The sequence below is a fragment of the Mirounga angustirostris genome, unplaced genomic scaffold, assembly GCF_029215605.1.
Source record: "Mirounga angustirostris isolate CCGP_5_RB_7025 unplaced genomic scaffold, mMirAng1.0.hap1 SCAF_10, whole genome shotgun sequence".
NCBI lineage: Eukaryota > Metazoa > Chordata > Mammalia > Carnivora > Phocidae > Mirounga > Mirounga angustirostris.
Window position 1 is genome coordinate 16092740 of NW_026991718.1, and position 27625 is coordinate 16120364.

General features: G+C 46.2%; 1 protein-coding gene across 1 annotated transcript in view; it reads right to left on the minus strand.

Annotated features, from left to right (window-relative positions):
* APOB (apolipoprotein B) overlaps positions 1 to 24192 on the minus strand; it is a 36894-nt gene extending 12702 nt beyond the window's left edge. Inside the window, exons 1-22 of the mRNA XM_045883941.2 lie at positions 23997 to 24192; positions 22830 to 22975; positions 20462 to 20615; positions 19469 to 19624; positions 17830 to 17954; positions 17056 to 17141; positions 15446 to 15665; positions 14425 to 14652; positions 14086 to 14203; positions 13833 to 13979; positions 12954 to 13165; positions 12424 to 12661; positions 11696 to 11872; positions 10157 to 10348; positions 8696 to 8863; positions 8015 to 8226; positions 4979 to 5161; positions 4068 to 4189; positions 2122 to 2332; positions 1198 to 1373; positions 887 to 1074; positions 57 to 202 (exon numbers count right to left, since the gene is read on the minus strand). Coding sequence (XP_045739897.2) covers positions 57 to 202; positions 887 to 1074; positions 1198 to 1373; positions 2122 to 2332; positions 4068 to 4189; positions 4979 to 5161; positions 8015 to 8226; positions 8696 to 8863; positions 10157 to 10348; positions 11696 to 11872; positions 12424 to 12661; positions 12954 to 13165; positions 13833 to 13979; positions 14086 to 14203; positions 14425 to 14652; positions 15446 to 15665; positions 17056 to 17141; positions 17830 to 17954; positions 19469 to 19624; positions 20462 to 20615; positions 22830 to 22975; positions 23997 to 24149 — 3758 coding nt within the window. The 5' untranslated portion in view covers positions 24150 to 24192. The remainder of the gene's footprint in view (positions 1 to 56; positions 203 to 886; positions 1075 to 1197; positions 1374 to 2121; positions 2333 to 4067; positions 4190 to 4978; positions 5162 to 8014; positions 8227 to 8695; positions 8864 to 10156; positions 10349 to 11695; positions 11873 to 12423; positions 12662 to 12953; positions 13166 to 13832; positions 13980 to 14085; positions 14204 to 14424; positions 14653 to 15445; positions 15666 to 17055; positions 17142 to 17829; positions 17955 to 19468; positions 19625 to 20461; positions 20616 to 22829; positions 22976 to 23996) is intronic.
* Positions 24193 to 27625: the final 3433 nt, after the last annotated feature.

Genomic DNA, 27625 nt, shown 5'->3' on the forward strand with positions numbered 1-27625 from the left:
GAAATTTTTCTGTGTTCTTTTTTCTGTGTGTGTGTGTGTGTGTGTTTTTTTTTAACCTTTTCAAGAAGAGGTTTTGTGGGATGTGGAAGTCTGGCAATCCTATTTTCTGGAGGTACAATTCTTTTAGGCCACTGAGGTGATCTTGCAAATTCTGGGCAAAAGGAAGACTCTTAGATGCCTTCTGAAGCCATGTATTTGTTGCCTACAAAATAAAAGAAGCTTTTAGAGCAATGGGTATGGAGGGGCCTCAAAGTACAATTAACATCAGGTGATAATCTATATTTGACAGATCAATCATTAAGTAGAATGATGCACTGAAAGTTAAAAAGAAATCACAGGGCGCCTGGGTGGCTCAGTTGGTTAAGCGACTGCCTTCGGCTCAGGTCATGATCCTGGAGTCCCTGGATCGAGTCCCGCATCGGGCTCCCTGCTCGGCAGGGAGTCTGCTTCTCCCTCCGACCCTCCCCCCTTTCATGCTCTCTCTCAGTCTCTCTCTCTCAAATAAATAAATAAAATCTTTAAAAAAAAAAAAAAAGAAATCACAGAAAATTTTGAATTTTGGGTGCTAGTCATTGATCTCTTCCTGTGTTTTATAAAAAGAATATATAACATAGTCAAACTCCTAGCCAGGGTCTTGAAGCTTCCTTTGATATTATAGGCACAGTAAACTTTTCTGCTTAGTAGTATTTATACGGTATTTATCACATAGGGCCTTGTGTAACTGGGTAACTAACCATGCACGAATATTTATTTGCTCCCCAGGAATTCCCTGAGGTAGGAAGCATACCTTATCCATCTTTGGATACTCTCCTTCACCTCACTCAGGGTTGAGTATGTAATTAGTCCTTATAACCATGTATTTATTGACTGACTGATTTATACTTACAACTATTAATTTGGAACCCATGTGTCGGAAAGTCATGTCTGTTTGAGGAACTCTGTGATCCAAGAGACTATTGGCATACGTATGCAAGCTTTTAGGATAATCAGAGAAGTCCACGGGGAAATTAGAAGCCACTTTTTTGGTATCCACGTTGGTGCCTGTGTTCCATTCAAATTCAATCTTCTCTTCATCTGAAAGTGCACATGTGAAATAGTCATCCATAGTACCAGGTCAGCCCTTAACCCATGGCTCTCAACAACACACTCATGTCCACAGTGCCTTTGGAAGCACTCATGGGGAGAGGAGGTACATACCATAAAGCCATACCAGCTTCTTGGAAACTGTTGAGCCATAAGCCGTAGCGGATGAGTCCATTAGGAGGAGTAGTTTTGTGGGAAACCACTGGGTAAGGATTTCACTTCTGACTTCTGCTTGCAGACGGGGTATGGAAATAACACCTTTGATTTTGCCTTCTTCCCTTCTGTCATAGCTATTGAAAAGAAAATCATTTGACCTCCATGACTATCCATCCCAAGGAGATACGTAGGATTAAGCAGCAGCGTCATTGGTGGTGACAAAAATGAGGGACACGAACGGTTCCGAAAATGAGCTCATTAACTTCTGAAGCCGACTTTGGCACAAATTCAGGACTTTCCAGGGTGATATGGGAGAAACAAATGATTTTCAAAAACTGTTTGAATCCGTCTGTACCATTTACTAGCTCTACTGCTTTGGCCAAGTTATTTAACCCCTCTGAGCTACCATTTTCTCATCTACAAAACAGGGAAACTCGTATCTATGTTGCAGTTTATTATGAGAACTGAGATAATTCCTTTAGAGCAGCCAGCACAGTACCTGATGAATAGTAACTATCCAGTGAATGGTAGGAAGATCCAACTGGACACGTGCAGAGGGTCAGAATATTGAGGGCTCTATCTGCCTCTTGGACCACAGACTGGGGATGCCCCTAGTTTGCTCAGTTTTTTCCCCCAATTTTTAAAAAAGACTTATTTATTTATCTGAGAGAGAGAGCATAAGCAGGGGGAGCAGCGGGCAGAGGTAGAGGGAGAAGCAGGCTCCCCGCTGAGCAGGGAGCCTGATATGGGGCTCAATCCCAGGACCCTGGGATCATGATCTGAGCCAAAGGCAGATGCTTAACTGACCGAGCCACCCAGGTGCCCTGGTTTGGTCAGTTTTGGGCCTGCAGTTCAGGTCAGATCACCCCAAGCCTTCCATACCTTATGTGGCCAGTGAGAGTGACCTCAGTGATTTTCTTGTTCTGAATGTCCACAGTGAGCTTGTAAGACTTTTTTTCCATAGTAGATTCATCACGAACTCTGAGGATTGTCCCAAGGTCAACGTCAAAATCTGGAATTTGGATTTCACTGGACAAAGTCCTACGCTGATGGTTATATTTGAACATCATAGTAGCTTCAGTGTGCTTCGCACCTGAAAAGGTGTGTACAAGAGAATCAAGGAACAGAAGCTATGTTTAGGAAGGAAGGAGAGGAAAAGTCAGAGAAATCCTCAGCATTCAATGGCTCAGATGAGCACACAGTTTAGGATTTTACCTTAAATTTCTAACTTACACATTTGTTCACTCTGCAAATATTTATTGATTGCCTGTCATGTGTTTGGCACTGCTCTTGGCACTAGGGAGTCCTTGCCCTCGTGGAGCTTACATTCTAGTGGGGGGGTGTACAGACAATAAACAAGCACATTAGATGATACTAGATTTCATGAAGAAAAGTAAAACTGAAGAAGACAAGAAAGAGAGGGATAGAGAGGTGCTATTTCCTGTGTGGTGGTCAGAGTTCTCTCTGATAAGGCAATGTATGGGCAGAGACCCGAATGAAGAGAGGGTCTGAGCCATGCCATGTTCTGGGGGGAGAGCATTCCAGGCACTGGGACCTGGAATGCAAAGGTCTGACATGGGAAACACTTGGCGTAGTCAGGGAACAACAAAGGCTTGAAGTTCTTCTGTGCCAGGCAGACAGGACATCTATACGTGACTCTCTACCTGGGACACCCTTCCTGGTTCCTAGCCACCCCAGCCCTGGCTTCCCCTCTTCCAGACTTCTCTTTCCTTTGTCACGAGATTCCTAGGCTTTCTCCAATTCATAGGTGTGCCCATTTTACACCTTTGGAAAGTTGTTATGTGACCTTTTTTTCAGCATGCACCCCCTTTCCTGTGGGTTTTGTTTTTCTCATTTAATTTTGTGACATACTATTCCCACATTAAAAGATCTTCCAAAGTGAATGTCTAAGTTTGCCCCATCCCCTAAAACCTGCTTCTCCACCAGCCTTTTTGTATCTGGGTAAATGGCAACTCCACTCCTCAGTTGCTCAGGTCAAAAAACTTAGGGCCATCCTGATTCCATTTTCTCTCTTACATTCAATACCCACCTTATCAGCAAATCCTGAGAAGCCTAAACTTCAAAATATGTCCAGAATCCAACTACTTCTTAGATCTCTTTTGCCACTGCTCTAATCCAAAGCACCCATATCTCTGGTCTGGATCACTGTAATAGCCCATATACTAGTTTCTTTGAGCTGAAGACTTTAGGGGGACAGGGACAGATCATGAAAACTCTCCAGTGACTTCCTAGTTCACTCACAGTAAAAACCAATGTCCTTGCCATGGCCTACAAGCCCATCCTTCCCCTACTTCCCCCTATCTCTGTGACCTCATCTTCTACCATATTCTTCCCTGATCTCTCCTCTTCAGTCATATCAGCTTCCTTCCTCTTCTTCCAACCTGGCAGCCATATACCTGCCTCAGGGCCTTTGTACCTATGAGCTCCTCAGCCTGTAACATTCTTTCCATATGGCTTATGCCCTTATCTCCTTCAAGTCTCTTCTTAATGTTCTTTTACCAGTGACATTTTCCCTTATCATGTCAAATGGCACTGTCTTCCTCCACCCTTTCTCCTTTATGCTCTATTTTTCTCCCCAACACCAATCTGGCATTCTGAATATTTACTTGTTTGGCTGTTGGCTGTAAACAGTATGTGGGCAGAGTTTATCACCACTGTTTATTGTTCTAGCCTCAGTTCTTAGAAGTGGCCTGACACCTTTCAGGCATTCAATAAATTTGTTAAATACATTAAATTAATCAGTCCTCCTTGTGAGTCCTGGACCTGAGACTGAGGCAGAGATGGAGGAGCCCTTTCTAGATACTTGCCTTCTGTCTGAGTTACAAAGGTTAGTATGTCCACCAGGTCTCCGGCCTCTTGCTGCAGTTCGTGGGTTATACTGGCAGAATACTGGTCTACTTCTCCCGTGGGCTTCAGTTCCAGTTCAAATCTAAAGATATCACAGTGTAATGTGGTGCACAATGTTAGAGCTTTCAGTGATGATGTTAACCACCCCCAAAACAACCCAGCCTCCATGGCAACCAAAATACGGTCCTTATTTTAATATCGTCTCTTGTCCCTAACTGATCCCTTTCAGTCCCTCCAAGAGCCCAAGGCCAGGGGAGACCCCAGGGTGTTTGGACAAACTGAGCGGGAGTTGGCTGATTGTATCAGCAAAGCTGAGAAGAAAGAGTGGAAGCGGAGAGAGTTGAGGACAAAGAGCCCCCAAGCATGGCTGACGCTTCAAACACATCAGGGGGCTCCAGGAAAAGTCCAGCTAATGTGTCTGGAGGCTCAGAAACCTGGACACTGAATTAGGAGCAAATTGGAATCTGTGCTGTGATTCCACCCTCTAATGCATATGGGAGAAAAGAGGGACACCATCTATAAAGAGATGCTTTCAAAGGAATATTTCTCATGGGCAATGGCTTTAGCTCCCTGGAGGGAGTGTGCTAGAATCACCTTGGTTGTTTATTTTTTGAGCTAAGACCTCCTTTAGGAGTCATGATTTACCTCCCCCCCCCCACCCCCCATGGAGAAACTCAGTCCTACTCAAAGTTTAGGTAGGAATGTAAGTACCCTTCAGGTGCGCTGGACAGAGGTAATTTTAAGTAATCAAAGGATGGTGCAAACACCTAAGGCTGGTCTTAGAACACACAGCAGATTTCCCTTTGCCCCACCAAGTGGCCATAATGTAGAAGGTGAGCAGATGCGGGGTGGGACACTGAGCAACTCTGACCTGGTGTCCCTGGTCAGCGGATAGTAGGAGGCAGATTCTGTGGAGGTGGTGGTGGAGTAAGCACCCGACGTACAGTAGTCCAGGCCAGCAAAGAGAGGCTTGCAAGCCGACCAGGACTGCCTGTTCTCATTGAGAGGTGGAGCCACTTCGGTCTTGGTGGTGGAGAGGAAATGCAATGTGTTACTGGTGAAGAAAGAAAAAACCTGAGTTACCCTCAAGTTACCAGTTGACTTGAACATCACTGATGGTTGCATGTCGCAGTGCCAACATTTGCCCCCTTAACCTGCTCTCTATCTCCCCTCTGTCCACACGTACCTCAGATTATCTGATTTACTCAGAAACAGCGAACAGTACAAACATCAACAAGGCTAACAAACACCATGACTCTTCTGTTTCAGACATTGCACTGAGTTGTTTACTTTTGTTCGCTGTTATCCCCACAACAGCAGGCATTAGGAGGCTCCTTGTTTTACAGGGGAAACAGAGATTCAGATGTTAAATAAAGATCACTGGGCCCTGAACTCTGGTGTGTTCCTTCCCTCCCGTGAAGGGAAGCCTAGGGGTAACTCTGACTTTACTGGCTTCTTTCCACTTTCCCACATTGAATAAGTCCAAGTCATCTCTCCCCTTGCACGCCTCCCCTATCTCACACCTCTCCCATCACACACCTCCCCCATTGCACACCTCCCCATCACACACCTCCCCCATCGCACACCTCCCCCATTGCACACCTCCCCATCACACACCTCCCCCATCGCACACCTCCCCATCACACACCTCCCCCATCACACACCGCCCCCATCGCACACCTCCCCATCGCAAGCCTCTCCCTTTGCACGCCTCCCCCATCACACACCCCTCCCATCGCATGCCTCTCCCATCATGCATACCTCTCCATTGCACACCTCTCCCATTGCATGTGCACACATGCACTCACACACACACATTTTCTTTCCCTGCTTGCCCCTCTTGTCTCCCTCACAATCAAGAAACTTGGCGGCCTCATGGTCTCCACTCTTTCAACAAGCTTCTCATGAACTTCTCATGAACTGTGATCTGATGCCCCACCATCATACTTCTGGGACTGCTGCCATCAGCATCTCCAATCACCTTCTTGCTCCTAACTCCAAAGGACCTTCTTAGGTGTTATCTTCCTTGCTCTCCCAGAAGCATTAGGGAGAGCTGCTCACTTATGGCCAGATTAAGACTTTAGAGTCCCTAACCTCTGAAAGGATTTTAGAATCCTCCTCCCAAGTATGTACTTAAAAAAATTAGTAAGTGCAACAAAGTTCAACAATGTCCTGATTTCATCCAAGGATGCCTTTTTTTTTTTTGAAATATCATGTTCTTTTCTCTGTATTATTTCCTCGTTTTAGGGGTGCCCTAAAAGCTAGCTTTGCTGGTGGGCTGGAACCCTAGCTGCCTATGGGGCAATCCACCCTGGTGGCCTCTCTTGGGCTTCTGTGAGCCTTTACAGCCTGGGCTCTTCTTCCACCTCTCGGACCACTCCTCCTCACTCTTTGCTGCTTCTCCTCTTCCGCTTCACACATTCACATTTTCCCTATTTCTGTCCTAGTCCATCACGTCTTACCCTACACCAATTGCTGCTTGACTTCAACAACCTTTATCTGCAGATGACGCCCAAACCCATATTTGTAGCTCCAGCCTGTTTATTGAGCTCAGACCCATTGATACTGCCGCCAGCTATTCAAACGGGTGGTCTCACAGGACTTCAAATGTGGTATATCCCAAACTGAGTTTGTCAGCTTCCTCCAAACCAGCCACTTTCCCTGTTTCAGTGAGAGACACCCCCACTGCTCTTCCTCTTCTTCCTTGCCTCGCATCTGGTCAATCACCAAGTGCTCATGTTTCCACCCCCTAATTATTTCTGGAGTAGGCTTGCTCCTCCCCGCACCCTCCCTGGCCCTCGCCTGTTTCAGGCTGTGAGCATCTCTCACCCACAGGTGGGTGTGACAGACTCCAACCAGTCATCCTGTCTCCAGTCATGCTCCTTGTCCATCCGTGCCCCACTCTGGAGTCACAGCATGTCCTTGAAAACACCAGGCTTGCTTTATTTATGCTCCCACTTCAAACTCCTCTGTTTTCAGAAGAGTCTAACATCCTTCAGATGGTTCAGAAGGCCAGCCTCTGTCACCTCCCTCTATGACCCCTGTGCACTTCGCCACACTGAGTTTTGACTTTCTTGCAGCTCCTGAACTATTCTTTTTCCTTCAATCCATTCTCTTCTCTTAGCCTGGGAACACTCATTCCTTTCTCCTTGGTCTGCATAACTCTGACAGCCTTCAGGTATCAGCTCAAGCATCACTTTCTTCAGAAAACTTTCCCTGAGTCCACAGGCTACATTTTACAGAACTTCATGTCCTCCAGTGTTTCCTCTCAGCCTGCACTTGATACTTAATGGCTTGCTTCATTGTACGTCCTTCCTGTGAACTAAGTGCTAGAAGGTCAGGTGTATCTCATTCCCTGGCTTCATATATATTAGACACTTAAATACTATTCTTACTCTTTTTGAATCAACAAATTAATGTGTCCAAGATACAGAAACTAAGGTAAATCAATGTTTAAGGATATCATTGAAAATGGAGCTCTCCATATATGCTGCATCCCATAATCTTGAGATTAGGACCTTCATGCTCTATCCACTGAGCTAGCTACCACAGATTAGTATGTCCTCTGGTATTTTTCCTGTGGAAAATATGTTCATTTCCCAAGGATGATTTCTCTAGAGTTCGTGTTTCTTCATTCTCAAAACAAACAAACAACAACAACAAAATAACCTAATAACAAGTGATTAATCAGTAAGTCCTAAATATCAATTTAGTAAAACCTGGACAGTCGAGGAAATTGTAATTGTTTGGTGAGTCTAAGCTAGGTTAAAAGTAGGTAATTCACTACCTTCTCTCCCCCCACACCCTGGTTCCCAGGGCCCTGAATTATCTTAGGCAGTCAAGTCCTACGGATCCAGTTTCAACTCTCCCTCTCACACTGGTAGTCAGATCTGGCAGATGGAATTACCTGCCACTGAGCAGCTTGACTGGCCTTGTTGGAGAAGGAATGATGAACTTCAGCTGCTTAGTTTTCAAGGCAGCTTGCATCTCCAGGCCTGTCTCATGGAAGAAGTTGGTGTTCATTTGGATCCCAGTCCTTGAAAAGTCCGGGATGATGATGCCCATGTTTGTCACAAACTCCACAGACACAGAGGGCTTTGTCACCAGCTCTGCCTGCAACTGTAAGTCAGAAAATGACCTGTTCAGCTTCATTAAATATCTTAGTCCCTGTGCAGTCAGATCAACCACCCTTCCCCATCCCTGGGCAAACATCTCTGGATCACTCACACCTCAGGAAACATTACTGTGATTTCTTTGGAGAAAGAAAAGCCACGTTCTCAGTTCCCCAGAGCCAGATTACACTGATACCCAGCACTGGGAAGTGCCTGAGTTAACTGCTTAAAGTTAACATAACAGGATGGAAAGAGGACAGGAATCCTCATTTATTGAGAATAGCTGTCTCCTTACTGCTCAGAGCTAGCAAGGTGGAGCCTCCTAGTGGAATCCTAAAGTTTTTCATAAAAATGAATAAGGCAATGACAACGATGATATACTTCATCTTGAACTACACACATTTTAAAATTGTACAAGAAACCAATCGTGGAGGAAATGAACAACCTAAGGAATGAAAAAGTGAAGAGGGTCTTACATTGGCTATTGCAAGCTTCATTCCAGCCTTGAATCCAGGAGTGATGACTCCAGAGGAGGAGACTTGCAGTTGGAACCCAAGTCCAGTGGGGAGTTCAAAGGCGTTGTCCATGAAGATGTAGTGAAGAAACAAGTCATTCATTGAGCCTTTCCTGATGGCCTCTCCAATCTGTAGATCCAACAGGGGCAGTTACTACAAGTAAGCCTCACTGGAGTGGGATTAATTTTTTTTTTTTTTAAGATTTTATTTATTTATTTGACAGAGAGAGAGATAGCGAGAGCAGGAACACAAGCAGGGGGAGTGGGAGAGCGAGAAGCAGGCTTCCTGCCGAGCAGGGAGCCTGATGTGGGACTCGATCCCAGGACCCTGGGATCATGACCTGAGCCGAAGGCAGACGCTTAACAACTGAGACACCCAGGCGCCCTGGAGTGGGATTTTTGAAATGCAACCTCCCACATATCAGACAGTAACTGTTCTTCTTTATCCAGAAAGAAACAGACTAGTATATTTTGATTAGCTGACTATTTGATAAAATGCATGATTATTGATTTCAACAGATTGGGATATAAGAAATTGCCCTAGACAGATACCATGTCATTTTGATCTAGTGGTTCAGTCACTTAAGAATACTGCTGTGCCTCAGAGCTTTATGAGCTTTAAGTAGCCTTGGATGGCATAGATTAATTCTGGTTATTTGGAGTCTAAATGGAAATGAGGGTCTACTTAAGTATAATCTATTATGATAAAACCACTTTTTTAAAAGATTGATTTATTTATTTTAGAGCGGGGGGAGGGGCAGAAGGATAGGGACAAGCAGACTCCCTGCTGAGTGCAGAGCCTGACTCAGGGCTTGATCCCAGGACCCTGAGATCATGACCTGGGCTGAAACCAAGAGTCAGCCGCTTACATGACTGAGCCACCCCGGCACCCCAAAACCATTTTTTTAAAACTAAAGAGCTATTGAGGTGATGGACATATTAGTATGCATTTTTTTTTTTAAATAAAATTTTTAGAAAAAAACTTGAAATCTGGTTTCTTAAAGCCAACATTATTATTTATCAAATATCGGGGAACAATATTTGGATATTTTCTCCCTTATTAATAAGTTAATAATGATGGAAACTATAGCTCGTATTTAGATAGTGGATTACAGTTTGTCAAATGCATCCTTTCATAATCATTGTAGCATAAATATAGGGAGATACATTTAATATTGTTTTCCAGATGAACAAATGGATGCCCTTGAAACATATGCCTAATATTACCAAAGGCCTAATTTCTAAATGTTACCAATTCCTTGCAACCCAAGAATCTTCCTCCTGAAATTCAAGGCAAACCTGCTTCTTTGAAGGAAGTACAAGTACTTTCTCTGGTTTGTGGGACAGGATCTTAAGGAGTCTGGGGGATCTAAAAAGGGCATAGGCTAATCTCATTGCCCGTGATGGTGCCTGGCCCACTTACCATCTGGGGGATACCGGGAAGAGTGCGAGCACCATTCAGCAGCAGCCTTCCCAGGACCTGGAGGTCTTGGAGCCTGACAAGGCCAAGCTCCTCTCCCAGGATGCGGAGGTAGGCTCTGGCTTCTGGGAATTCTCTGGATTTCAAATCTTTGATCAGCTTCTCAACATTGAGCATAATTCCATTGACCATGTCCTGGGATTTTAACGACAAAATGTCTAGTGAGATGTCAGTATTGTCAAACACCTTTAGGTTCCTGATGTGGGGCCCATATGCTGCAGCCATGATGGGCTAAATATAAGTACACAGGTGGGGATATAGGGAAGCCACTGAAATCACTCCTGCCTTTTACGGAAAGATAGATAGCTCCTCCAAATTGAGATGGAAAGAGAAACTGAGGTCTTATCAGGGATAGTGGGTGCTTCCATGCTGTTCTTAACTTGAATGTAGGCATAGTAAGAGGGACCTCTGTTCTCCAGGATGTCAGGATTCCTAGGCTCACCAAGAGCAGAAGATTTTCTGTCCCTCACGTCTCCCCTGATTACCCCTTTCTCCTTTGATGAGGGATGAATACTAGGGGTTTCTTGAGAAAATGTAGCTGCTATATAAATTGGCCAAAAGCTTGAAAAACACCCTATCCTAAACAAGTTCTTTTTAGAGATTAGAAGAACTCCACAGACTGATGCTTAAACATGTGAAAGAAAAGAGTGATTGACAGACCCAAACAGAGCAAAGACCCTCAGCCTCAGGTGGAGGTGAGTAAATTAGAAGGTGGGGCCATCTGTGAGCATCTAGGAGTAAATTATTGCCCTGCTTTTCAAACTGAAATGCACATACAGGTCATCTAGGGAATGTCATTAAGATATAGATTCTGATGCAGTATATCCCAGTGGGGCCTCAGAATCTGCATTTCTAACAAACTCTGATGTGAGCCAATGACTGAATCACACTTGGAGTAGCAAAAAATTAAAGAATAAGAAGCTCCAGATTATACAATCTATTTTTTACTCCTTAAGTGGGGGCTTATGCTAGCTTCAAAGTAGATTTTGCTCCTACTATATAAGTAAGAGCCAAAGAAAGCAGTTAATAATGAAAATATGAATTTAAAAATTAAAATGTCTGCTTATTGAACAATCAGTACCAGTCATGCACTCTGATTAGCATTTTACATACTTTATTTCATTTAGTCTTTAAATAACCCAGTGAGTTATGGACTATTAGCACTCTGGGGATGTAGAAACAGAGTATCAAGTAGCTTTCCTAGGTGTGCACATTTTGAAGACAGTAAGGTCAGAATTCAAACCCCTGCCCCAGAGTCTACACTGTTAATCATTATGGGAGAATGCCTCTAATAAGTCTGGCTCCTGGGCACATTGAATCTCCAGGAGGCTTATAACTGCAGAGAACCCTAGTCTTTACCCCCACAGGACTGGTAAATAATAGACATAATTATCATTTCAGCTAGATAGATTTCTTGACTTCGAGGCTTGGATAAAAATATTTTTGCACTGAGATCCAAAGCTTTTCTCAATAAAAACATACCTGCTCACGTTTATCATCTTTGGTGTAGCCGAAGTGGTCCACCAAGATCTTGGAGACATGATCAGGAGCTTGGTCATCAACCCAGTACAAAGCCTTGTTGACACTGTCTGGGAAAAATCCTTGCTTTCCAAAGAGAGCTTCCAATGTTGGCTCAAAACCCTTCCCTTCCAAACCAATCTGAGAAAGAAAATCAGGCAAGAAAATGCCATCAGGTTGCTCCAATTCCTCTCTTTATGTCCATTTAATTAAACAAGTATTTAATGAATACTATGGGGTAGGAGCTGAGCTCAGCCACCACAGGAGTTGTTTTATTTAAATCTTACTGGAATCTTGAAAGGCAGAACTTATTACTTGTCCTTTTCCAGAAGACGCTAAGGTCAGAGAGGATAAACAATTAAACAAGAGATTCAGATTGGGAATGAATTTGGGGTTTGAACCAGATCAGTCTGATCGCATAGCCCATGTGTTTTGTTGGATTTGGTTCTAAGGGCTTCCCTGAGACATCTACATTTCCCTTAATACTACAGAGTCATGCTTCAGGTGACCTTTAGCTAGAAGGCAGGAGGGCAAGGGGGGAGGGAAAGAAGAAGCCCTCAAACTGATGGTAGGAATGAGCTGCCTGATTGTAGCTCCTCCCCAGGCTGGCTCATGACTCCCTTGACTTTCTATTTATGGTGTTGTACAGAACAGGAGAGAGGACGGGAGCCTCTTCTTAGTCTCACACATACCTCAAAGAGGTCCGCTGGAGCAAATCCAAAGACACTGAGGGTTGTTTTCAGCATGCTTTCTTTAGGAAGGTAATTATTTGGATCAAATATAAGATTTCCCTCGATTTTGACTGAAACAGGGTCAAGCGATGGAAGGGAAACAGATTTGGAAAACTGATAGTTCCGGGAAAATTTTGAGAAGTCCATGATGGTTGGCAGTTGAGATCCTTTCAGAGCTTCTTCCACTAACGTTTTCAAGCTAGATGGAAAGAAGGAGTGTAGTTTTAGCTTACACGTCATGTTAAGAATCCATTGTCTCTCTCACCCCAAGGAAATATGGATTGCTGAATGCTACCAAATTATCTGGATTTCATTTGCCCAAGAGCTTGGCTCAGGTCTGCTTCTGCTGCATTTTTGCGTGCATGTTGCCCAGAAGAAAGAACACTCCATAAAGGGCAGGCAGTGGCCTTTAGGAATGGGCGGGGGTGGGGTGGGGTGGTGGATTACTCTTTGCCCTTTGTGGCAGATGGGGGAAAATTACTCTTACTTACTTTTTGATATACAATTCTTCTGAGTTTAAGATGTTGGCGATGTGGGAAGCCACAAAGTTCTTTACTTGTTCATTCTGTTCCCGTGGAAGAAGCTGGATGATTTCATTAATATCTGACTGGGAAGGGTCCCTCATCAGCATGAGATAGGCAGCCAGTCGCTTATCCCCTGAAGAGGCATCACTGAGGAAAACCTGAAGAAGAACTTCCCGGACCTGTAGCCAAAAAAAGAGACTGTTACCGCTATCATTTGGTCAGAACACAGAACATGCCTGGCAAACACTGGTGTGGTCTGCGGGTGGTTTACTACATGCAAGTCAAATTTCTTTCTGATAATTTTTCAAATGCTGGTATAGTATCTTCTCACTAGCATCCCTCAGAACAACCAGCTCAAGGAAGGGTCTCAGAAGACTCCTATTAAATGCATGTTACATTCAACTGCATTAACATACTCAAGTTGTGACTTGAGGAAGATCTGCTACTATAAGTGAAAATAAACTTGTTTTAACATAAATTATTTCAATGTGGCAATGAAGGTTGGAAGGGATTGTGAGAGTTTGGGGTGAATAAATAAGGCATTTTCCAAAGCTCTGGAGTTATTTGCACCCAAGACAGGGCCAGGGGGAAATCAAGCATGTTTTCCTGAGATGAGAGTGATGGTTGATCTGGTAGGGGGACAGCATGTAGCTAAAATCTCATATTTGAGGCTAGAGTGGCAGCATGGTCTAATATTTCTTTCTTCTCCACATACTGCTAGGCAGTCAACAGGCTTGTTGAAATGGCAATTAGAAAGCAGTAGAATGATGAGATTTAGAATCTCATTCCAAGTCCTCGTTAATCTGAATGAAGTTTTTACATTCAGACTTCCTCTGTGAACTTCACCTCATCTTTAAGTTCCATTTTCCGCAGTGCCTGGATGGCAGCCTTCTGAATCAGCAGCGATGGCTCTGTACTTTTGATACATTTCAGGATTGAAGACGTAAGTTTTGGGGTTACTGTCTCCATGGTTCTTCCAATATTTCCAATGACCTGCATTGAAAAGAAACAAGGGCAAATCAAGTGCAGAAGGAAAAGTAGGGGGTGTCCAGGAAAATGCTTCTGAAACAATGCATATCATACAAAAGACTGAAAGTACCCTCAGAATCAAGTAGGTGTGATCTTTGTTCCCAGTGCAGTCATCGCGAATCTGTTCCAACAGGTAATCAGCAATATCCAGCAGGTCCTGGGTCACCACAGGGTTTGCCTTATGATAGCTACAGAGTAAGAGTTAGAACTTAGCAAGCATAGCTAAGTTTACTTTAAAATACAAACTTGTGTGTGAAGATTTCTTATTGCAAGTCTTTGCTCCCAAAATGTCTAGTGGAAAAAACAAGAGTATGCAAGAGAGTCTGAAAGTGGAGAGTGGGGTATAATCTTAGTACAGAGATGTGGGGGCTTCCTCAGCTCCTAGGAGGAGAACCAGTGTGAAACTCACTTGTTGACCACGTGACTCAGAGCATATAAAGTGGCCCAGCTCTGCTGCTCCTTTGCTGTGCTGAAGATCTCCTGCAGCCTCTCGGCTGAGGGCTCTGGCATCAGGGCCACCAGGTAAGTCACAGCATCTATCACGAGGGGGTTGGCCTTCTCACTTCTCAGCCACTGGACGATGTGAGTGTAACACTGGGGCTGTCCACACTGAATCAAGGCTTGTAAGGTGATGGGGCTGAGAAGGAAAGAGCAGAGAAGGTTACACAGATAGCCTTCAGGCAGCTCCAATATCCTTGGCCCATGATGCTCCCTCTGACAGGAGTGCCCTGATTTCTTTTCTGTTCACTCTCCAAATCCAACCATCTTCCAAAATCCAACTCAGATCCCAGGAAGCCTTCCCTACAAGCACTGTCCCCTGGAGAAGCACCACGGAGGAAAGTCTGAAGAAGGACCCCAGATTAATCACCAAAAGAGGACTGTTAATCACTGTCCGTCCTTCAGAACATAGACTGTGCCAGGAAAACATTGGCATGGCCTAATTTTGGTCCTTAGTCCCTCCTCTGACCTCCCCAGCACTTAAAGCCATGCCTTGAAGTATAGAGAAATCACAGTATCACTTTGTTTGCCTAGTTCTCTCTCCACTAGCCCAGGCTTCCAGAGGACACAGACTTCTTTTTCTCTAAAATTTTCCAAGGTACTCATAACAGAATGAGGAATTAGAAGATACATCAAAGTGTGGGAAATATTTCTCTTCCATTTTGACACACAAATACATATCTGCCTTGAATGGAGCGTGTGTGCATGTGTGCGTGTGTGTGTGTGTGTGTGTGTGTGTGTGTGTGGCCCATGGCACTCTAAGCATGCTAGTTGATATTTCTCTATCCAGCAAACATTAACTGATTGACTAGTGGAATAACTGGATTGATATTTCAATGGCCTCTGAGATTTTCTGCTTGGCCATGGTTTGAAAGTTCAGCCACTTATCATAGGTCATACAAAAGATATAGCTGCAACCATTAAAGAAATACCTGGACACCTCGGTCAGCTTTGGCAAGAGGGATGTGAATGCCTCATTGTTAAGACTTCTCAGCTCAGTAACCAGTTTATTGAAGAGGTTAGCTCTCTGGGCATTTTTCTCAGAGACATGCAATGTTTGCAGCTCCTGGATAGTCTTCACAATGGCCTCAGCCTGCTTTGGAGGTAATGTGGATTTGGTGCTCTCAAAGGCAAGACCCACCTCCTCGGCACCTGGAAGGGTGAAAGTGTCAAAGGGATTCTTGCTTACCTCCACATTTCAACCACCTCTTGGTCTACTGAAAACTGGAAATTAGGGAGGTGTCCGCAAAAAAGAAAAGAAAACTATCCTATACTCAATGCCTGTTATGTATCTGGCTCTGTGCTAGGTGTTTGACTTCAGTGTTTTTACTGACTCATCACAGTATCCGTATGGGTTTGCTATTATTCCTCAATTTAAAGACAGGGGAACTGAGACGCAGAGATGAGCAGCTCACCTTGCCTAAGACCTCTCTGAGTGTAAGAGGCAGAGCTGAAATTGAATCCAGGCTTGTCTGAATTTGATATCAGATAACCTCTTTGCTGGAAGGAACTGGAGGTAGTGCTGCCACTGACATGGTTGTGGCTGAGGCAAGACCCATCGATGCTCACCTGTCATTTTTCCCAATGGGATCTATAAGCAGCTTATGGCGGGGGGAGACCTTTCTGTGTCTCCTCCACACCCTGAACAGGACGGGGGTTAATGTGGGAAGTGTGGGGGAATAATGGGGGAAATGTGGTACAATGGAAAGAGTCCTGACTTAAATTAGACCCAAGGTCTGACCTTGCACTACTTCCAATATTCAGAGACCATCGATATATCACAAGTCTCTCTAAGTATCATGTCCCCCTCTGTAGAATGGGTATAAAAGCACACATGGCTACCACCTGACATCATAGGTTGCTGAGAACAGTGAGGGAATGCATACGGCAGATTTTTTTTTTATAAATGTCTTTTTTTTTTTTTTTTTTAGATTTTATTTACTTATTTATTTGACACAGAGAGAGAGACAGCTAGAGAGGGAATACAAGCAGGGGGAGCGAGAGAGGGAGAAGCAGGCTCCTGGCTGAGCAGGGAGCCCGATGCGGGGCTCGATCCCAGGATCCTGGGATCATGACCTGAGTCAAAGGCAGACGCTTAATGACTGAGCCACCCAAGCGCCCCATGGCAGATTTAAATATAAGACAAATGCAGGCTTAGGGTTGGACTAGAGATCGTTAAGGTTTTATCCTGCTCTAAAGACTGATTCCTGACCCCAAAGGCCCTCTCCCACTTGCCCCACCTCGTCCAGGTCCCAGGCCTATTATAGGGTGTATAAGGTTGTCAGATCTACCAAAGGTAGACTTAGGAGGCCAATTTCCCATTTACAAAAACCCAGGTAGCTTGGGGGATACTTCTCCTTTTCCTTTATCCCACTGGCACTTGACATTTTGAAAGGGACGTGCTTTCTCACTGGAGCAGCCCATAGCCAGAATGTCAAAGCCCACTTGACTCATCAATCAGCAGACATTTCTTAGCCGTGGTACATGGTGTGTCTTGGGCAGATTTCCCAGCCCTGGCAACTATGTGCATATAAAATCTTACCTTCATCAAAGAAGTGGCTGTTGATCTTAGGTGTGTCTTCAAGTTTCAAAGTCTGTGTAACTTGTGTCATCATCCCATACTTATTCCTGGTAACAAAGGAAGCACATCATGTCATGGATGGCCAGTTCCCTAGAGCGTACTATTCTTTTCATGTTGAATGTTTTCCTCTCTACTTCTACCCAAATCCTGCCTACCTTTCAAACCATTAAATCCAGCCTCCTTGACCTCCTTCCCTGCCAGTGAATAGCCTCCACCTCCTCCTGGTCATGCTAGCTGTCCTTGCATCAGAGGGACATCTGTACTTTATACCTTTCACCAATCTGGAGTGTCCAGAGGGTAGGGACTAACACTGTGCCTTGAAATTCCTGTGTTATCTCCCTCAGCACAATGCCAAGAATAGAGCAATTAATCAGTAAACACTAGTTGATGGATCAGGTTTCAAAATGGATTGGGTATACAAGTCTCTGGTCCCAATCCCAAATCTTCCATCAAGCCTTTTTAACCAGGGCAGCCTGCAATGATCCCTGGGTTTCCTGATCCATAACCCTTAAAGTCTGGGTCTCAGATATCTTTGGTTGGTCTCAAATTGTTTTGTATACCTAAGATTTTCCTGCTAAATTGTCTGTTAGCTTGAAATGGAGACAGGGATGGGCTCTGCTTTGTACCTCCTCATAGCCTCCTCCAGGCACAGCCTTGCCTAGAACAGGGCATTGAGAAGCATTCATCTCACATCAACTCCATAAACGATGAATCAGGGTGCAGAAGGTGACCTACTTGGAGGAGAAAGGCAGGAATAGGTGTTGCTCCTTGCAGATGGCTTCTGACACATGCCTCTTCTTTGGGTCCAGAGTGTACAGGCAGGACTGATTACTGCTAATCAGAGCTGACAAGGGGCGGAGCTGTAAATGAGATTGGAAAAAACCATTTTGATCAGTTCCTGGGGCTTGAACCTGATTCTTCTGCCATGGGCATTTACCTTCAAGGAAGATGGGAGATGGGAGTTCTGCACCACTAGATAAACTCAGTTAAAGAAGGTAACTTGGTACCTGACATTTAAACAAAGGGATACAATAACTCAGCATACCCAAAGCTGAGTCAAGCTGTAGACTCTTCTTGTTCCACCCCACTGGACCTCTCATCTTGCACAAAGTGTATATAACCTGGCATTGTACATATACCCACCCACCACACATTAACACTTCACACTGCTTCTTAAGTTTTCTTTGCCTAGAAGCCTCTCCTTATGTCTCTCTTCCACTCTCATGTTCTTTGTATCTTTCAGGTTCATGGTCCACATCCTCCATAGATCTTTGAGGCTAGATTGATGGATGCTCACCCACCATTCCGTCTAATCAGATCTACCACCAGCTTTGTCAAATGAACTACATGAGTAGTGCTTTCTCCTTCCTGGTCAGGCCTAGGATTGCTTGTCTGCACTGCTCAGTTTATAACTTTATCAAGTATGCCATTTATTGTCCTTTACTGACATGTGTAGGAACCTTGTTCCTGGATTAGACTGTAGGTACAAAAGAAGGTCCATGGTTCATCTGCCACTGCCTCTGACCCTCAGTGCTGCCCAGAGTAGGGCTAAGCTCACAGCAAGTGCTCAGAAAAGAGACATAAGCCAGTGCCTTGGCCTCTTCTGATTATGAGCCTGTGGCCGTCAGACATCATATTTTCAGCCTCAAGGACAATGACCAGGAACATTGCCAAGCATGGCAGTGATTGCTCAAGTCCTTCCTGTTTATTGAGATAAGCTGTGATTCATGTACCAGAAGATTACAAGGCATCGGGCAAGGTCTGGTAATATGGTGCCACATGACCCCTGTTGAGGTGCAGGAGAGAAGGCTAATACTAAGGGGCTGGCCTAGGCAGGAGGAAGAGAGGCCAGGCATCGATCAGGGTCGTACATAGGATGAAAGGACAGGACATTGGAATCGCTCTTGGTAATGTCACTTCATGGGAGTGAGGGAGAGGAGAGCAGATCACAGGTCTTGGGCCTTCCTCAGAGGTTGGATGCCTGGAGCTGGGGACACCTAGCCCTCTTACAGGAAATAGCAATAGATGGCTTTGCTGCCCTCCATTAAGCCCTAGAACCATTTCAGGGATAGACAGTCATTATTCTCCAGGGATGGTGGAAGGTTTGCTGCCAGTGACAGAAGGACAGCAAGAAGGACAGAGCTCTGGACTGGGGAATCAGGAACCTGATTCTAGTCTTGGCTCAATTAATAACAGGCCATGTGGCCTTGGGCAGTCCTTTCCTGGTCTGGTCCTCAATTTCCTGCTATAGTCTAGATGAAGATGAGGCTGTGTTGATTCTTCCCTAAAATCCCTACCAGCTCTAACATCCCAGAATTTTAATAACCAAGAGGACAGTGCTCAGTGCAAGGAGCAATGTGGATGTGAAACTTACCATGCCTTTGATCAAAGCAAGTGGGCTAACTCCTGTGCTAATGGGCTTGAAGTGATCACACTTCTCCAGGTTCCTTTCAATGGCTATTCCTGTTGCCACATTTGCCTTCTTTGTTTTAACAGTTAAGTCACTGGAACAGTTTCCATACACAGTATCCTATGGGAGTAGGAGATAGAACAGGTATGTTCAACGTGGGAAAACAGCCTTGGGTGCTTTAGAGGGGCTGGGAAAGGAGCCTGGGAGAAAAGGCAGGAGCAGCTTGGATTGGGAAGGGACTTTCTTCTTCCTAGGCAGAGGGTGGGCATTGCTGGCTGGCCAGAGGTGAAGTGAGAAGGCCAGTGAAGGGTGGTTCTGGACCCTCCTAGGACCCAGCCGACTCTGACTTTGTATTCTGTGCTCTCAGAGGATTTTCTCTATTGCTCATTTACGGCATGTATTCCAGTATGCCCTGTGTTCAGTGTGTCTTGGTTCTCTCCCCCAGATCCCGAGAACTCCCTGAGGAAAGTTCTCTGCAGGACGCGTCTCTGTCTTCTCCAAGTGTAGTATAGTATAAAACTTAGAACACAGTAAGGGCTCAAAAATGTTCACAGGACTCAAATAAATTGAATTCTCTCTCAGGTCGAAACTTGAAATTCTTGAGAGAAGCTGGCAACAGATTCAATTATTTTCTGTGTTTAAAATACACACTAGCTTTACTGTGTTATACCTCGTGGGGACACAAAAAAGCAAACAAAAGAGTAGGGTGGTCAGGACTCCTCAAATACTGCTTTAAAATTAGGCTAACCTGCTCCACCTGCTCAGGAGGATCCATCTGTGGGCCCAGGGGACGGGGAGAACCTTGGGTACCGGCCCTTCCTACCAGTACAGGGCCTCTTGTGTGTAGCTAGCCATGTAGCTAAATCAATAATCCACTTTATATACACAGTGGGACCCGGCTCAAATATGTGAAGATGAGTTCAAAGGGCCACTGTTATCAACCTTCTGAGTTCTCACCAGAAACAACTCTTGTTTATCCGCTTCTGTCTCCAGGGGAACCAGGAGGGCAGAAATGATGCCCCTCTTGATGTTCAGGATATGTTTAGGTTCTTCTTTCTCTGGGTAAAGTAAAACTTGCTTCTCTTCAGGGATGGCCAGCCTGAGCTCGTACCTATTCCAGAGAGAGTGAGGTCACAGAAATGTCCTTTCTCCGCTGAGAGCCTGTTGGACGTAAGCTAGGTAGCTTTGCAGCCTCCCTTCTACTCACTGTTGTTTTTTTTTTTTTTTTCTCTTTATAAATGTACATTTTCCAAAAAAGTATACAAATATGTATATGTTTTTGGCTTCTTGTACTTCTTTACTTGTTTTGCTTGCCTCATGCATCCCCACTCTGTTTTCTACCCACACCAGTCTCTGCTGTCATGTTCCTCACAGAACAACCCACTGGGTTTTCCATTTCTATCTCCACACTCGGGCAATCCCATTTAGAGGTGTGGGGGTGGAGACATTTGCACATAAAGATTTTTTCATTGCTTGTTTTATACAGATGACATTGTATTTTCCACATTTTTTTCTATCTTGCTTTTCTCAATTATACTCCACAGAAGTCCTTTGACTCATTTGGTATAACTCTTAACAGATTTTTTTTTTTTAAAGCTATAGAACTTTCTCATTTTATGGTTATATGTAATTGATTCAGACATTTCCCTATTTGATGGGATTCACTTTCTTTCCGGATTTTCCCCCCACATGAACAACACTGAAACAAACACCCTTATGCATATTATCTTCACACATTACTGCTTTTCTCTTCATGGGCTAGAGTCCCAGCATTTTGAAATTGCTGTGTCAAAGGCAGTAAGTTTTTGATTATAATAGATATTGACTACTGGCTCACATTTCCACCAGCAATGCTATAGGTACCCTTCGCCTCAGAGGTCACCAGCAACAGGCGCTTGGCCGTTTTACATTTTTGTAATCTTATGGGCATAATGTGATAAGTATATTGTTGTTACATTAATTACAATTCCTGATTACTAGTGAATTTGAACTTCTTTTCATACATTTGTTGGGTAGTCACTCTTTAATATGGTATGAGACCTTGGGGCACCTGGGTGGCTCAGTTGATTAAGCGACTGCCTTCGGCTCAGGTCATGATCCTGGAGTCCCGGGATCGAGTCCCGTATCGGGCTCCCTGCTCAGCAGGGAGTCTGCTTCTCCCTCTGACCCTCCTCCCTCTCATGCTCTCTGTCTCTCATTCTCTCTCAAATTAAAAAATATATATATATATGGTATGAGACCATGTCTGGAGCCCATATCAACTATATGGTCTTAGGGACTTCCCTTTGGGGACTTCCTTTTGGAAATTCAGGGCTGTACCTGCTCTAGTTAAGTCAGAAGGAGGAGAAGGAGACCAGGCACATCTCCTACAGATCTACATCCTCGCAGAAAGTTCCAGACACAGCAATGTAGGCTTGGAAAGCCTGTGGTAGTCAAGAGCAGGAGTCCCTTTTGTTTGGAGAAAGGTAAAGCCCAAAAAGTAACTACCAGTCCCTCCTGTCACTGCATCCCTGTCCCTCATACACATTTAGGTCTTGGATAAAATTTCGGCGAGAGACAGAAGCATCAAGGCTGACTCTGCAGAGAAAGGACTGGCTTTCACGTCTAATGTTTAACAAATCGAAAGACGGGCGGGGAGTTTCTGATGCTCCCAGATCAACAAACCTATCGCTGTCTGTATTTGCACGCACTGAGGACACTACCAACTGTGATTTGGACTTGGGGCAGGGGCGATGTTCAAAATATTTACAACAAGTGCAATACAGACATGGATCAGTCAGAAGACAGGCCCAGCTGCAAACACCAGGATGGCCTGGTCACTATGTGGGCAGAACGCTGGCCCCGGGGAGCGGGGGAGACTTGGCATTCCCTGCATTCCCTGAGGCTGGGCCTTGCCACCCCTGTGGAACAGACCCTGTACCACACCAAGTCCTGCTGGACCCTCCCTGAAGACCATGGGCTACCGGTCTTGTTTAATTCTTTAAACAAGAATTCACTTGTTTAAATAAACCATCTCACCTTTATTGTCTCATGGAGTTTTAAAGCATGGAAGTGTTTAGAGACACATTTAAATGATAATTAGGGGCACTTCACTAGGGAAGGGTAAATAATGCTTCCCTCTTTTTGATTTTTGTGACAACTTAGCAATTCCCTGATCCATGGTGAATACAGAATAAAATACTTATCCTCACACACATGCCTCATATAAACGCATGCATTCTTCCCTCCCTGGATACACGCACACATACGTGCACGCACACACATGCATGTACAACACATCCAGTGAATCCCCGAGCTCAGAAGTTCAGACAGGCCCACGCCTTACTTGGACATGGCAGCAGCAAAGTCCTCAGAGTTCTTGGTCTTATGCAGTGAGGGCCTGCCCTTAGGGTTGAAGCCATACCCCTCCTTCAGGGTGCACTGGCTTGTCCTGAGGATGAAGCTGCAGAGTTGGGGGACCTCCAGCTCAACCTGAGAAGAGAGTAGCAAGCAGCACGTGAAGACTCTCCATCAAGAACATGAGACCGTTCACAGCCCACGGCTTACCCTCTAATCAGGACACCAAGGGAAATACTGTTGGGGACCCACTGTCTAGAGGGAATGCAGTCTAAGAGCTAGAAGAAGGACAACAGGGGGCAGGAAGAAGGCCATCGTTGGTTTCAGTAGCAAATGTTTCCTTAATGTCACCCAAAAAACCAAGCAACCCAACTGTTTGTATCTCTTGGGGCCCATTCAGAGCTTTATGTATTGTTGGACTTTGCAGAGGTCCCTAACAGTCATCTAGCACTGTTCAAGAACTTTCTGCAGTGATTGAAATGTTCTACATTTACCGTGTCTGACAGAGATCTGCTGGCCATGGGCACTTGAAATGTGGCTGGTATGACTAAGAAGTTTAAGATTTACTCAATTTAAACAGCCACGTGAGGCCAATGGCTACCTTATTTGACAACACAGACTACGGGGCCCTAGAAAGAAGAGGTCAGTTTTCCAGCTTGACTACTCTTTCCCACATGGCCCCTAATAGTGGCCCTTAGATCCGTTCCATAGGAACACTGACATGAATACAATTATCTCAGCAATAAAGTTTTGAAAACAAACTACATATTTAAATTTTTCTTTTCTTTCTTTTTTTTTTTTCTGTTTGTCTTAAGCAAAGATTCTGTTTGGCTCAGAGTATAAAAACTGCACTCCAGAAAGCTTTCCTGAGATGCCCACCTGCCTTGGCTTACCCACTGGGCTTCTTTCATGTTAAATCTACCGTCCTGCAATGCTGATATTCTAGATCATGTATTCCAGTTACACCTTAGAAACTAATGGAATAATAAATCTGGTTGGCAAAATTTTTTTTTTGTGGCAGAAAACTCAGCAGAGTGGCTGACTTTCAAACCCAGGGACAGTCCCTCACTTTGTGATTATGGCACTCCTGGCGTGAGCTGGGTCTGCAAGGACGGGAGCCCTGGGTCCCTCCAGTGGCTCTTCCTGTCCCTCATACCTTGCAGTTGATCCTGGTGGCACTTCTTGAATCAGGGGTCTCAGGGACTCCAGTGGAACTCTCAGCCTCATAGTTGTATACGTACTTCCTGAGGTGCTTGAATCGAGTTGCACCTTCTAAAATAGGGAGAAATAGGTCAGCTACATAGGACATAACTCCCCCAAGGGTAGTCTATTCTGGGAAGAGAGAGGTAGTGGCAAAGATCACAAAAAAATAGTAATTAAACTCAAATTATTTTTAATTGACTTTGCATTATACTTAATTTCCCTTTACATATTTAACTTCCCCACTATGTTTTGTTGAGGACAATGTTTACATTTGCCAGTATTTTTTGAATGTATCATCTGAGGTGCAAGGAGGGGCGTGTTAAACAATGGGGCTCAGAAGGTCTATAGGAAAGACTGGCAAATTAAGAGCTGGCAACATAAAGCAAATACCTCTGATGCCTTTTCAGCTTGAAAATAACACAATCCTGTGGCTCTTTTTTTGGTTCTCTCAAATCCCTGAGGCAAAGTTCATTAAGTATTATGGCTATCTGACTGTCTTAAGAAAAACCCCAGAAGGAATTCTGGAATTTTCCATCGTGCTTGAGAGGCATTTGCCGAACAATGTGAGAAAAAGAGCACAGGTGCAGTGATGCCAGACGGCCACAAGATGGCAGTGCAGCCCCATCAGAGCCCAGCCTCCCGCTCTGAGGCGTACCCGGGGTACCACCGCGAGGTCAGCTCCTTTGACCCCTGGAGGTCAGGTAAATATGAAGGAGTCGGGGGTGGGGGCGTCTGGATTTCTCTACAAAGGTTAAAGTCAGCATTTCCTCACCCTCATGTGCTTCGAATCAATGATTAGCCACTGATAAACAGATAGCGATGGGGTATCTCTTTAATGTGTCCATGGGCCGACGGAGCGACAGTGTCAGCCCCCCTCCCCCCCGGCCAATCTCTTGAGACAGAAGAGAAGCGCAGGTGGAAGGAACTGAGAGCCCTTGGAGGTGGGCAGGGTCTCAAGGAACTGGCTTCCTGGGCTCAGAGCAGAGCACATCCATCATAGCGTCCCAGCATCTTAGCGAGCTGAGGTGCAGGAGGAGGGGCTGGGGGCTGGGGGCGCCCTTCCGCGCCCGGGGGGAGCGCCTTACTTGGGCAGCTGGGGCTGGCGTTCTCCAGCACCTCGTCTTCTGTAAGAGAAGGAGACACACAGCGGTTGTTTCTCCCGTCTTCCCGCGCGGCCCAGGGTCTCCCGGGCAGGGGCACCGCTCGCGCCTTCAGAGGGGAGGCAGGCTCTGGAGAGACCCCTCCCCGGCCTGGGCCGCCCCGCCCCCGCCGGGCTGAGCGCGGACCCGCCACCGCCGGCCCGGGCCCCCGCCCCCCGCCCCCCGCCCCCCGCCCCCCGGCCCGCGGCCCGCGGCCCGCAGGCCGGCGCGCCCCACTCACGCGCCCAGGCGCCGGCGACCCCCAGCAGCAACAGCAGCGGCAGCGCGGGCCTCGGAGGGCCCATGCCGACGGCGCGGGCGGCGCCCTTGCTGCGCCTCGTGTGGCCTGGCCGAAGCGCTGGCTGGCGGGCTCCTCGGGACCGGCACCGCAGGCGGCCGCCCCGCGCCGACGAGCAGGGAATGCGCGGCCCGCGTCCGCGCCCTATTTGTACCAGGCCGCCCGCCCAGGCCGCAGCGTCTGGGCCTAGAGAGCGCGCCCGGGGGATTGCGAAAGGTCCAAAGGGCAGCGGGCCTGTTTGCTTTTGCACACCTGGCTCCTGTAGCCCCTGAGCTCGAGGCGGGGCTGGCGAGGGGGCTGAGCCCAGACCCAGCCAGGGCCCCGGCGGGCCCCTCCTCAGGCCTGCGTAGATTGGGGCCCCGGAGTGAGGGGGGCGGCTAGGTACCTGCCCCGACCCAGCGGTGCCTTCAGGAGATGACCAGGCGCCTGGGCACCCCCCCCCCCCTGCTCCCCGCTCTGACTTTGTAGCCATTTCCAGAACCAGTACGTAACAGGGTCTTGGTTGAGACATTTTCTGTTCTGTTCCGTTTTGGTGGACTTTGGGGTGGCAGGGTCCCCTGATCTTGATCAGTACCTGTGGCTATGGGTCACCTGTCTGGGATTCAGCCCACCAGGAGGGAGCAGAGGGAAAGAGGAAGGAGGCCTGGTGAGTGACTGGGCGTCCTGAGGGACCTAGTCCCAGTCCCAGCAGGAGTCCAAGTGTCCAAATCTTCAAGAAACCCCAGTGAGGTGCCCCTCCCCATCTTCTTGGGAAATTGGGGAGAGGAGGCTTTTCCCTGCATGCACCAGCTCCTGGGTTTCCTCCAGGGATGGGGAGGCCAGTGAGGAGAAGCCCAGCGGTGGATGGACACAGCCCAGAGCCTCCTCCACAAATCCTTCCCTTCTCCCCACAGGAGACATCTGACAAGGCACACTCCTCTCCCAGCTGTAGGGAATCCGCACGGCATCGATATCTCAGCTGCCCCAGCCGCGGACGTCGAGTGTGATAGATGGGATGGACCGACATCCGAGACCGGCCTGTCCCCAAGGCACCTCCACCCAGTCTGCTGGGTGACACAGATGCGTAGACAGGAAACTGCTGGTGGGCCCTGAAGGTAGGCTGTCAGGAGCGTTCAAGTGGGTGCGGCGTAAGGGCTGGAGGAGTGCAGGGCAGGGGTGGGGGCAAGGAGCCTGAGCAATGACAAGGGGACAGGGGACTACCAGATCCACAGTTGCCTGTTGCACGGGCGGGTGCTTCTTGTCACAAGTCGGTGCTTCTGTGTGCAGATGGAATAAACTACCTGTGAAGTGTTTCAGTCTTCTGGTGGTGAGAAGGATGGTTCCAGAAGGGTTCCTTCCGTGCTCTCAGTGGAGACGCACACTACCACGTTTGCTTTGTTCCTGGCACTCATTTCCACATTTCTCCTCATTCGTGTGCGGTCGTCTTTGGCCAGGAACTCCTTGGGCAGCTGAACTCCCTGCCGTGATCAGCTGCTTGGCATCCACACTGTATTAGTGTTGTTACTGGGCTGGCTGTACCTGAGCCACTGAACTGTGGAAGGTCTGGGAAAAGTATCCTCCTGCAAACCCCATTTCTCTGAGCATTTTATTAAAACGATTTTATGACTGACTTTCCGTAGGAGGAGCTGTGTTCGTATGTCAGGAAACCCATATTCACTTTAAAGAGAATGGTGAAAAATTTAGGTAGGAAGAACCAAACAGAGATGATGAATGAAGTGTCTCTGTACCATTGTCCGTGCCAACAGAGAACGTAATTTTTGTGATTGGGGAATCAAAAATGAATCTGATAACTTGGATGTAGGGAAAACTTGTGGGATGTTTGGATGCTTCTGAGCTGTCACCATCTCTAAAGGAGAAAGCCCAAGATTTGGAAACATACGGGTCAGCTTCTCTGTTTCCCTCATTTCCTCTGGAGAGTCACCTGTCCTGGGCTCCATCCTCTGACGGGGCCCGGACAACAAGCACCACAGAGCAAATGTTGAATCATTGAGTTGACCTGAGTGCGCTCACAGCAGTACTGTGAGGATTAATACATAGACTTTTCTGAAATTACAAATCCACTTAGACCTGCTGTCAAAAGCTATTTGAAAATATAGCATTATTTATGACCACAGGTATCACCCCTCATCCCTTTCCTTTGAGTAA